The sequence below is a fragment of the Urocampus carinirostris genome, chromosome 13, assembly GCF_059441175.1.
Source record: "Urocampus carinirostris isolate Australia breed hairy pipefish chromosome 13, RoL_Ucar_1.0, whole genome shotgun sequence".
In the NCBI taxonomy this organism is placed as follows: Eukaryota; Metazoa; Chordata; class Actinopteri; order Syngnathiformes; family Syngnathidae; genus Urocampus; species Urocampus carinirostris.
Window position 1 is genome coordinate 14,947,597 of NC_142361.1, and position 12,763 is coordinate 14,960,359.

The 12,763-nt window shown below is 39.1% G+C and overlaps 1 protein-coding gene across 1 annotated transcript; it reads left to right on the top strand.

Moving 5' to 3' along the window:
- The first annotated feature begins 333 nt into the window (after positions 1 to 333).
- bora (bora aurora kinase A activator) lies at positions 334 to 10,788 on the top strand. The gene is made up of 11 exons (XM_088352000.1): positions 334 to 524; positions 1,934 to 2,077; positions 2,155 to 2,261; positions 2,341 to 2,386; positions 2,539 to 2,617; positions 3,895 to 3,936; positions 4,013 to 4,069; positions 4,140 to 4,396; positions 5,347 to 5,506; positions 7,111 to 7,637; positions 10,633 to 10,788. The coding sequence occupies exons 2-11, from the start codon at positions 1,934 to 1,936 to the stop codon at positions 10,786 to 10,788; spliced, it is 1,575 nt and encodes a 524-aa protein (XP_088208126.1). The 5' UTR covers positions 334 to 524.
- The last annotated feature ends 1,975 nt before the right edge of the window (positions 10,789 to 12,763 follow it).

Sequence of the window (12,763 nt, forward strand, 5' to 3'; positions counted from 1 at the left end):
TTCACTTATTTTTTTCTCGATAACTTTTTCTCTTGTTTTCCCTTTTGAATTCCGACGTTTCTTTTTATTTTGTTTATTTGTGTGTTTTTGTCTTTTTCCCTTCATTTTCCCTCTTTCTATATTCATTCTAGAAGGTACAGTTACATAATAGTTGACATCATATGGATTAAAGCAACAAAAACAAAAGCTGAAGTACCTTTTAGGTTTCGAAAGAACCGACTCTTCTTAACAAGCCAAGCCAAAAATGCCAGTTCTGAAAAAAGTCAGAATTTCTATCCCTAGTCATTGGTTGTTACTGACTTCCTGGAAAGTTTCTATTGGCCAGTGGGAAACTAGTACGAAATTGAAATAGTGTCGGAAACGCCAAACGCTCTTTTTGTTCGACCGTGGTTGTAAAGACGAAATTCCAAATTATTCGTCTGCATTATAATCGCAAAATCGGGCTGTATTTATGATATCATTTTGAAGCTAAAATATAATTGCGTTAAGCCACGGGAAACGTTTCCAACGGGAACCAATCTAAGGTAAGTTTGGAACAATGTGAATGTATGCAAGGGTCATATTATGAATTAAGAAATGTCAAGGCGTGCCACTTAACACAATTTTTACAAATAGTATGTCGTAATTCTAGAATTGAGAAGGAGCGATAAGAATATTTGTTCATTTTTCTGGCCCAAAAGGAATATAGCAAACCTAGGCACTTCGGTCCTCGAGGGCTGCATTTTGGTTTTTCTGCAGCGGCGCTCATGCCATTCTTTATTTGTATCATGTCAAATATGCTAAATGTTGGCACATTTCAGGCACATGGCTCTTATGTCCACATCCGTGACTTTAATCCTATATTTTTTTCATGCTACCGAGCAACCAAATCAAGTAAGTGCTAGATGAGTGATGGCTGATAGGTACCGGGTACAGTTGTAACACATCCAAAAATGACATCTGTATTGTCTGTATGGACAAATGCAAGGGCAAAGAAAATAAAGAAATACAATAACATTGGGTACAGTCTTTTGATTGCAAACAATTTGTCCACAAAGGCTTCACCCCAGACACCGCCTCATACATTTACCACAAGGGCTTATCAGACTTTGGATTAGCAATGCTGTCCATAAAAAGGGATAGATATGACTCAAGCACTTTGTTCTATTCCATGCTTTCCTTGTCGTATATTTCTAATAAATAGAGAGTCCTTCAAATATTGGACTATTTAGAGCTAATTTGCAATAATAAATCACAAGGTTAACACTCCACTGTGTTACAACAGTAACCGGCATTGGTCACGATTTTAACACTGTGTATCTCTGTTTGGGAGACCGTGACAGACTTTTGGAGCTACTTATCCCTCTAACATTGATGTGTACTTGTAAAATACAAATTAAGGTACCATGTATTAAAGTTTAAGAGGACTAGCACAAAAAAAAAATAATCATAAAATGGGGAGGGAGAAAGCAAAATGTGTTACAACTGTACCTGGTCTCCCCTACATTAACAGAATACCTGACACAGACGGGATGTTTTAAAAAATATCGGGAACTTTTTGACATGGAATGCCTCCGAAACTACAAAGGATATAAAACACATCTGTTAAATTCAGAAAGCTTGTTATCTCATTTTTTACATGTTCAATGGTGTTCAAAGTGAGCACAACTAATCACACGACAGACATCAGCAACATTTTTGTAAATTCTAGCACACAAATCTGTTTTCTGGTTGAGTGAACGCCATTAATGGGTCTGAAAACAAATTAAAAAAAAAAATAACCTTACAAAGGAACCTAATATAATAAACTTTACAATGGTGCAACTTATATTTGACTACCATTTAGAAGAAGATGTGGGAACTTCAACTGTGCCCAAGACTTGTATTTGCATTGTTTACGTAAAAAAAAAAAAAAACTCATTCAATTTTGGTTATTTGTTTTGTTTCATCAAAGATGGGTGACCACCCAGAGTCACACATCACCCCAGAAACACCTGGAAGACACTCAGTAAGAAATCCATTTGAAAGTCCAAATGACTACCATCGTCTTCATGAACCCCTGGTTCCCAGTCCATCCACCTTTAAGAGATCACAAGCTGTAAGTCTAGTCCCCGCAATTCTTATCAAATGCTCAAACACAGTATGCCTGTAATCATTGAACCATATTTTGCTCAGGTTCCCACTGGGTTTAATTGGTCAATCGATGATATGGCCAGCCTTCTTCCGGTGCACATAGATCAAGAGGAGATTCAGCGTCAATCGTTTTACCTCAGCCAGACAAGGTATCCAAATAAAAAAAGTACATCAAATTCTTCTGGGTTAGCCTTAAAGTGTTGTTGTTTTTCTCTTTGGAATCAAAAGGATGGACTCGGAGATTGAAGAAAAATGTCAGAATGCTATTGAGCAGGTGTGTTTAGACAATTTGCTATATTATTGACTGGCAGCCAGGTAAAAGTGTCCTTTTTGCTTTTATTTGGCTAGTTGAAACTTGTTCAATATTACCCTTGATACAAGTTTGCTTTATAGGTAAATAATTACTCCATATTTGTTTTGATCCAGTTTTTTACTAAGGGAGCAATTGTGCCTTCACCGTGGTCTACTTCAGAAAGCCGGAGAGGCCCCAGGATGTCCAAGACAAGTATGCAGTCACTTCCTACTATGCAGTGAAGTTATATTTTTGTCTTAATATATTGTTGTCAAGGTTTGTACCGGTGCTTCAATGCTTGAATTTTAATGTTGTGTTTTCAAGGACTGAAATTTGCTTGAATTTGGGGTCAAGTGGTGGTAAATGCTTGAAATTGTTGGCATATTTCTCAAGTCTGCTTAGAAATTACTTTGACGCTGCTCTCCGGTGGGTTTGTTTCGCTGTCGCATTTCTATTTTCCGTGTGATTAACAGCAGCTGGCATCAGTATGGCATTGTCCTTTAAAGCATCGTCACGCCCAAGAGAACATGTGCAGTGTTTCCGATACAATTTTGTGGGACCCTAGTGGGTGGGCAGACTAGGGCGGTCCAGGGGAATGGTCCCCCAAGAGAAAACTGTCCATTTTAAATTCAAGTGAATCGATCTGGTGCATTTTTAGAGCAAACTCACGAAGCTATGATCAATGTGTTCACCTCTATTCTATTTTGTATTCATTTATTATTGTAAGTGACGAATAAATTGTAATTGTAACATGTGAAACGCACAACAAAATTAGCGTTTGTCTGTGGTACCATGACTAAAAATTTTGTGACATTGACATCAAATTGACTGCCTCTTAGTATGATATATATATATATATATATATATATATATATATATATATATAAAATTGTATAACCACTTGTGGTCCAGTGGTTATCTCACAGCAGGTTTGATTCCTGTTGCATCCAACAGCAAAGTTTGACACAAGAGTTATACCTTTTTCTAATAAAAATTTAGGGGTACAAGTAATACCTGAATATGCGTTATAAACCAATAAACATGGTATATCTAAAAATCGTATTCGATTTTTAATAATACAAGTTTATGAGACCAATTAACCCTACACCAGAATCTTCCTATGGTATGGGAAACACTGAGGTGCGTGCTACACCTAAACAAGGAGCTATGAAATGTATATTGGTGCAAGGTTTACATATTTTTTCCATGCAAAAATGTTTATTTCCCTCTTGTGAATTGTAAATGGAAGAACATTCTGCAACTGGAAATATAAGCTACATATTACTGTCATTTTTACCCAACACCTATACGGGGAGTCATTTCTCTCATACATATTTACACACATATTGTTCAGATCCACGAATATATTCACTAGTCACTCAAGATCTAAATATCACATGTCTAGCACATGGTACTGGATAGGATGACTTTAAAGTCCTTAAAAGTGCTTGAATTTGACAATGAAGAAGTTGTACTTTATGCACCCACAGGGTCTCTATCTCCCATGATGGAAGAGCCAGAGAAAAGAACGGGTCAGTCCTTATTTTATCAGGATAGAAACTGGTATTTTCCTTTAATTGTTAATTGAATATTAAATTTTTGTTGCAGTCTCCTGTCAAACAAATCTCACACTGCCGGTGTCCTTTGATTTGGAAAGAATATTGGGTAAGCTAATCATCGCTGCAGTTCTGGTTGCTGGTGACTTCATCCATCTGTCTCTCTGTTCATCTTCCAGGCGAGTATTACCGCAATGATGAAGCAGCAAGCGACGGCTCCCCAGAAAGCCTCAGCTCATCTTCTTTGAGGCGCAAACTTTTTCTGGACGGCCAAAGCAGCAGCTGCAGCGGCTCCGAAAGTTCCAATCCGTCGAGCCCGGAGAGGCTGAATTGCCGGCAGGAGAGGCCGTTGATCCAGGGAGAAGAGTTTGTGGGACAAGCTAACATGTTTTCTTCTCCTATATCCTGCGGTGTGACTCCTTCAACGCACTCTTCGGTAAGTTTAAAGTAGAAATAAGAGGGGTGCCTTCAACTCCCAGGTAGTGTTTTTTGTTTTTCTGGGGGGGAGAGAAAAAAAAGAAAATACGGTAATAGCATGATTTGACACGGGCTTTAGCAGTTTATATAAGGAGAGAATATCCTTTGATTTTAAGCCAGTTCAGTTATTTCTTCTCAAATTTAAACAACAATAAAAAAAATCTTGGTTTAGTCTTTATTTTGAAGCTGGTCTTTGTGCATGAATAAACCTGTCCAACAATTGCATTAGATTTCATCCATCCATTATCTGCACCGCTTATCCTCAGTAGGGTCGCGGGGGTGCTGGAGCCCATCCCAGCTATATTTGGGCAGGGGACAACCTGAACTGGTTGGCATTAGATTTCAGTTTTGGTAAAGGTTTGCCACGTTTCGGTTTTGAACAGGCACATGTTTTCATTTAAAAAAAATCTGAAGACAGATTGTGTTTTGCGTGTAAAAATAGTGTGCAAGTACAATCGACCGCTTTTTAATGTCAAAAGGTTGGCATGGTTGTATAAGAACTTCTTTAGCTTCCTTTGATAATCTCTAGTTGTATCAGTATACTTTGTGCATTGTTGATAAAACAACCGTACAGTAAATTTTGCATTTAAACTATCCTTGATGTTTTACGAGATGAGAATGTGGTCCGATTGGTGGAAAATATTGTGCTGGAATTCCAACTAACAGGTGATGACAGCTCCGAAAGTTGATTCAGCTGGATAGGGTTGTATCCACTCTCGTAATACTTACCTAAAATTACATGCACACCTTTCAAACTTTGATGTTAAAGTTTTAAAATTCATAAACTCAATACAGACGTGTACTGTAGAGTCACACACACTGCAGTGTCACGGAACACTAGAAACTCTTATACCAAGAGATTAACTCCAACATTTAGTCATAAATTGTTCTTTATATGTTGCTTTGCAGGGTCAGTTCTCTTCTAGTCCTATCCAGACTAGCTGCTTCCAGGACCGCAGCAGCATCAGCCCGCTTTTCCTTAACAAGTTATCGCCTGCCGGCACAGTCTCCCCCGCCATTTCGCCCATCGTTGGTGTTGCACATAATCTACGCACACCCACAGGATCAGGTATGATACCAAAAATCACCTGAGGCATGGACAACAATTTTCTCTTCATATTTTCCCTCCCTTGGAAAGCACTTTCTGACTTTGGGCAAAAGAGGTAACATACACTGGAGCATATAGCTGGTGTCTATTGAGGTATTGTATGGGGCGTTTAGTAGTAAATAAAAAGATGGTGCAGACGCTCCCCTACTTTTCGTAAGTTGAACGGTCGTAGATACAAACGTTTTTTTTCGGGATGTCAAAAAATATCCGGACATTGCTGTAAGTTAGATTTTGTATTGGGCACCTTTTTCCGAGTACAGGATCGAACTGTAGGTCTTCTTTCCGCCTCTACCGGCGTATAGCGCTGTGAGAGGTCACCCAGCATCCACCCAGAAGAGAAAAAAAATGCTTCCTCCCTCTCGTTTGTGTGTAAACATTCGATACTGTATGTCCAGCGCGCTAAGAACTTTGACATTTTTATTGTTTAATAGCTCGTGCATCCATTCAATAGGGTTAGTGTAAAGAAGAGTTGTGCTGTTTCTTTTGAAATGAAAGTGGAAAAAGGAAGCTTGATGCCGTTTAAAAAAATGGTTGAATCGCTTTTTTTTCATCCACTCTTTACCCCAGAGAAGGACCTCTTGAAGCCCATTTTCCAAAAGTAAGTTCAACTCTATCTTTATAAAGCTTATTATTTCATGAAATGTTTATTTTTCAGTACAAAACAATATAGGTTACTTATCCAAGCCTTAAACATACTTGTATGAACCTCAAACATACAAAATATAGCACTGGAGAAACTTACGAACAAATTTAACTTACGAACGATCGTCCGGATCTCCTTCTTAAGTAGGGCAGCGTCTGAAATTAAGCAATTAATAGCATTTTTTTAATACTCGTAGATAGCAAAATATTTTTTTTTACATAACATTAGCATCACATAGAGAGAGCTGACATCACCGTTCACCAGTAAACCAAAAACCTTGTGAAAGGGTGGGCAAAAAACAAAGAAAATCGTGCTGTTTCATCACTTTGAGTCGTCAGAGTTTGGATTCTCTTCCTTCTTCAGCGCTACTATTTGATTAAACGATACAGCGGCATCTAGTGGTCAAATGACACACATTGTCCTTTTAAGTTTTGAACACAAAATGTGCGAGGAAGCCTCATCATTTGTACAATATTTGTTTTTAACTGCAAGTGTGGAAGGCAGCCCATCTTGGTTTTCTCTCATTGTGGTTTCATATTCAGGAGATTTTACACAAAATGATTTGAATGAGCATCTAAATTTTTATAATTAGTGGAAATATTGGAAAAGAGAAAAATTTGATGCACTCTCGTGGACCAAACTTACAAAAAGACCAAAGTAGGCTTTGCGATTGGATGAGAAATCAATTTGATAAAAAGGAATTAACAAAATTGGATGCCCGATTCATGCTCAAGTCAAAGGCCAACCTCAAAAGGGTTTATCCCGGCGAATCTAAGAAATGCATGTACATGAGATGGCAGCAGAGAGCAACAAAGTTTCATATTCCGTCTGCACCTTTAAACAAATATGTTGTGGCTAAAGTATCCACCACATGTGGTGATCTAAAGTCGGTCCGTGACTCCTCTATCGTGATCCTCCTCAGCTGAATGGAAGCAGCCCAGCAGTCTGACTCCTCGCAGCATCTCCACACACCGTGACCCCCCTTCTTTCGCCATGAGTCCGGACCTTGAGGGCTACTCTCCCATCCGCACCTGTGCCCCGCACCAAAACCGTCCCCGAGGCGATCCAAGACCCCGATTTCGCCGCTGCACCACCCCGCCACCTATCTCCTCGGTCCTGGACCCCAAGCGGCCCGACGGCCCAGATTTCGAGGACCCCCCGTCCGGAAGTTCAATCGAGACGAACGGTTCTTCCCCTAAGGCCCAGGAAGAGAGTGCCCCTGATGCGGAGAGTTCAAGGCTGATGGAATCTGAGAAAATTAAGAGTGGGCAGGAATCGAGGGTGGAGGTGAAACTGGAGGAGGAAGACGAAGAGGGAGATGACAACAGGGGCCTCTCTGGATGTCTGACCAGCTCTCGGATGGGCAGCGTTTCAGCCACGGGAAACTCCCAAATGGGTCTTTCTCTTTTGACTGAGCGCAGCAGTCTACATTATGATTCAAGTATGCAGGTATGCAATTTCAATTGACTGTCTTTATTTTTTAGTTTGTGATGCATTGGTCTTAATGCATTTCTACAGTGAGGGCAGAGCGATATCACGTCCGAGGTCGTGGTTTTCTAGGACGAAAATGGTAAAAGGACTGTTAGAAATACAGTCCAAACGCCAACCCAAGCCCTTAAAAGGATTAAAAAAAAAGGTTTTATTAAAGCGTAGGCTTGGCCGATATGACAAAATATTTTATCGGTCAATATCAATAATTATCGCGATAGTTCACATTATTTTCTTCTCGCTTTTTAAGTGTACTGTAATTTTTTGAAAGTTGACAAACGCAAATGCTGCTTTCCCCAATATTAAAGGTCCGAACAAAGGCGCATGGTGACAAACCACTACACAGCATTTCACATATAAGGAAAATAAAGCAAAATTAAAAGTCAACAAAATGAGTTAATCAAAAAGCAAATTGTCGCACATAACCTGAGGTAGACCTGCAATCCTCCAAAATTAAATGACCATTAATACAGAAATTTTGAATTCCTCAACAAACATTTTAAATCTTAAAGGGTCTTACAATATTAAAAGGAAATGGCATGCTGCTGGAAAACGCTGAAATGAGCTTTTGTTGCTGTTTGGCCTGCTAGCACTCGTTTGGGGTTGAATTGTTTTTAATTCTGTATATTCTAGCGGGGGCGGTCCAAAGCACAGTTCTGGGGTCATGGGATCAAACCTTCCTGTGTGAAGTTTTCATGTTATCCCCGTGCCTGCGTGGGTTTCCTCCGGGCACTCCGGTTTCCTCCCGCGTTCCAAAAACATGCATGCCAGGTTAATTGGCTGGTCCAAATTGTCCCTATGTGTGAATGAGCGAGCCAATTGTCTCTCTCTGTGTGCCCTGCAACTGGCTGGCAACCAGTTCAGGGTGTCCCCTGCCCACTCCCCGAGGACAGCTGGGGTGGGCTCTAGCACCCCGGCGACCCTACTGAGGATAAGCGGTGCAGATAATGGATGGATGGATATTCTAGCGGGTGATGTTGTTTTAAATAATGGAATAAATTTGTCGTATTGTCTTGGTGGCCACACCTTGTCTGCAAAGTTTGCAATAAACGCTGCTGCTCTGTTTTTTTTTACCGGACTCTAAGTTTCCAAAACACTTTCCAAAAACTGAAGAAGGGTCTCTCCTGTCTCAAACTCTTTCAGTGGGTATGCAGGTGTCATCCTTTGTGTCTTTTTCGCTCATTTTTTACCGTTTTGTTATTTCTCTTTCCTTCTGTGTGAGACACACTGTCGCTGTTTGTGCGAAACGATTGGCCGGTTCTGCTGAATATTGGTCTGGAAGATGCGTTATTAATGCTTAAGCGCCCCCATTTTCTCAGTTTTTTTATGTGGTTATAGTTAAACTAATTCAACGACATTCATTGAACAGTTTTGTTGTTTATCGCGCCAAAACCTATATCATAATAATTATCGTTTAAGCGCCCAGGCCTATTCAAGTGCATCTAAGAATGTCACATACTTGCACATGTAACAAAAAGAACTGCAATGATTATTTCATCCAGAGGATTGCGGCAGAATCATTTTGAAGTTATGTACACCACCTTTAATGATGGTAATATCTGATCTTCTAGTGGACTTGACTTGTATTTGCTTTCTTGTCGATGTCTGAACATAACAACATATTTTTACTTAGAAAAATGCAATAGATAGATAGATAGATACTTTATTCATCCCTGAAGGGAAATTCACATTTCCAGCAGCATCCCTGAGCTGAGAACAGTACAATAATAAAGCCAAAAGAATACAATATACAAATACCCAGTGTGACGTGCAAATGCCCACTGTAGCGTGTTATATAAGTAACTAAATAGTGCTACACAGAATACATATTGCAGTAAGATTCGTTAATATCCAATGTAGGTGGTGTGGTTTAATGTGGGCCTTTACTCTGCCGGGTGGAGTTAAAGAGCCTCATGGCATGAGGAAGAAAAGATCTCTTCAGTCTGTCCGTAGTACAAGACAGTGACAGCAGTCTGTCGCTGAAACTGCTCTTCTGTCTGGAGATAATGCTGTGTAGTGGATGCGATGGATTGTCCATGATTGACCTCAGCTTTTTCAGTGCTCGTCCAATATAGTGCACATATACGTATCAGTTAATAAAGAAAAGGTTTTAATTTTGAACACATCAAGATATGCACCCCACTCTAAAGTTAAAGGCACATGGCCATTTTGGGAAGATTTTGAAAAATACCATATTTTTGGAGCTATAAGGCATGCCTAATTGGCCAGAAATTGCGCCTTATAATCTGGTGTGCCTTATGAATTGCAAAAGGTTATGGATATGGTGGTTACAATACTGCATATGATAACTGTTCTGCCCTTGAGAAACGGAGGGGTCTTTGAGTGCACTCTAAGTGATTACTCACCGAAACTCACAGGAAACTCACCAAAGAGACTTTCCACTTCACCAAACATGTGTTAATTGTACCAATGTGCTTGTTACACTACAATTAATGATGATAGGGGTTCTTAGAATATGTAAATGCGCTAATAATATTTATTTTGGTCTTAATCCAATTATTCAGGGCTCTGTTCACTAGGTCAAACCTTTTAGTCAAATAATTTGTATACTTTTTTATTGTGTCTGTTTAATCACATAGATATAAATGTGTGGTTCACAATCAATTGTGCCAGTGTGACGTCACTGTCCTGCCTTTGAGAAACATATAGAGTGGTCTTAGAGTGCCCTCCTTTGGTTAACCTGTTAATTGATTGTTGCTAAAGGGGGGGGGGGAGGGGCGTTCATGCCTATAACTTTTTTACCAGGGGTGTTTAGATCTTTTAGCAACTATACGTAAACCTGATGACCGAAACCAGTCCTCTTCAGCTGTGATGCGATTTGGCTGACTTGGGACTCTGATAAAGGAAATTCTTCATTCCAGTCCCCTTAATATAGACTTGAATCAAAACCTTACAGCTACCATGTCACAACACCTGTTATTTTGTCTCTTCGCAGGTGGACAGCGGGTACCAAACTACCTCAGCGGGGCCCGGCAGTATGATCGATGGCCTTGCCTTGGACTATCACGGCAAAGAGTCTTTAACCGCCAACGTCACCGAAGAGAGTTCCCACTTCACCAAAGTTTCAAAAGTCAAGGTAGCCTGCCACTAAAATTGCTTTAGCGCATACCACAAAGCCAAGGATAAAGGGACATGTCTCCTCTTTTTATCTATTATCAGTTTTATCTCCAATATTTTTTGTTCCAATAGATCCTTGAATATATTTGTCTCCGTTTCTTCCCTGCAAACAAGCAATTTTGCAGAGGGAAAAGAAATTGATGTATTAATGCAGCGTTATTCAGTGTGCCTTGTGCTCGCAGGATATTGCCCAAGTTTATCTTTGCAAAAAGGCATGCCACTTTTGTACTTTTTTTTTAAACATTTGTGTTGTTTTTTTTTTTAATGAAAAACAAGTGTGCCTTGGCTACAAAAGGTACGGAAACACTGAACTGAAAACTCTAAGTGGAATTGGTATCTGTCAGAATACTAGTTTCCAGCTACAAAATACAACGGTGAAAAATAACTAAGCAAAACTGGGCTGTAGAACATGAATATTTGAGTTTTTTTTTTTATATCAGGCTTTAATGCTGTTCATATTTTAGATTGAAACCTTACATGAAGTACATGGTACTTGTATCCAGTGCATTTACAAGTTTCACAAATGACTGTTGAAGCCACATGGTTTGTAGCTCTATTGTGTCCGTCTGTAGGTTATTCTATGCAACTTTATAGTAACTATAGACTTTCTTGTTTTTCCCAGGTGTGGTATCATCACTGAACTGTCATCCATCAAAAGGGACCCGTTCTTCAAGCAGTTTTTAATTTATCTTTTAAATTTGAAATGAATCAGATCACCACAATTTTTATCAGAGGCATCAGATGAGATTGCACAACATGTATCATGCTGGTGCATCAAAGGCCAAGTTGAGAAGTGAGAGTTGTGTATTTATATATTTTTATTGAAAATTCAAACTAAATCATTCATACAAGAGTAAGGTTTAATCTTGTATTTTACGGGGTTTATTTATATAACTCTTTTTATTTTTTTACACTTAAAGGTTTTGTTGACTGTTATGATTTAAAAAAATTTATGGGGGAGGGGAGAGTAGATACTTGATTTTTTTTTTCTCCAGCCAATCAGAGCAGGCCATTTTACAAGCACATTTGGATGGGTTTACTTGTAAGATTGCTCACTATGACTTACAGTGCCCCACAGAGTAAATATTTGCCTGAAAAATGTTGAACTGATAATGTTTATTTAGAGTCATGCTACTTTGGAATTCAGGACAGAGACAGCTAAGTGTTAAATAAACTCTCTAGGATGTTTTTATTGTAAATAAGCATAATGGCTCGGCGTAGCCAAGGCTTTGGCATGGCTAGGCGTTTTAATTGTGCAAGGTTGTTGTGGCCATGGTTTGTTGAAAAAGCACCAGGGAGCCACTAAGTAGTGCCAAAAAGTTGATCGCATGCAGCTTCTGGGCCACTTGTCGATGAAAGCAAATGTTTATTGATTTTATTAGTTGGGCAAGCCTGGCACACAACTTAGCTAAATACATAAACCTAAACTAATATTGTGTACATTTTCTCAAAAAACAGTTCAGCCGATCACATTCTTGGTCAGCTGATGCCCTCACAAACATCTTTTTTTTAACGTTTGCAAAAATGCGGCACTTTACCTTAAATGGACAGTGTGTGTTATTTGACCACTAGATATCGCTGTATTGTTCAATGCAACTGAAAACAAGCGCTAAAAAGCACAAGAATGTAAACTAGAGTAGGGATGCTCGTTTTTGGAAATACGTAGACCTAATTGCGATTTTTCAGACCAGAATTGCAATTTCGATGTGATTTTCGATTTTAAGAAAAAAAGTGCCATTTTTGTGCTAGTTTTTGTAAGTGCATAGCCTTCCTTTCTTCCTCAGGTCAAAACGACCTACCACCTAACTAAAAACTTGTAAAAATCTCCTGGAATTGTATTACAACCACAAATATTATTTTCCTAGATTGGTACCAACAGAAGAAAAATGAAATTTAGTTTTTCTTCATATTTCCAAGTTGGCTCTATAAAAAAAATACTAAATTGGTCC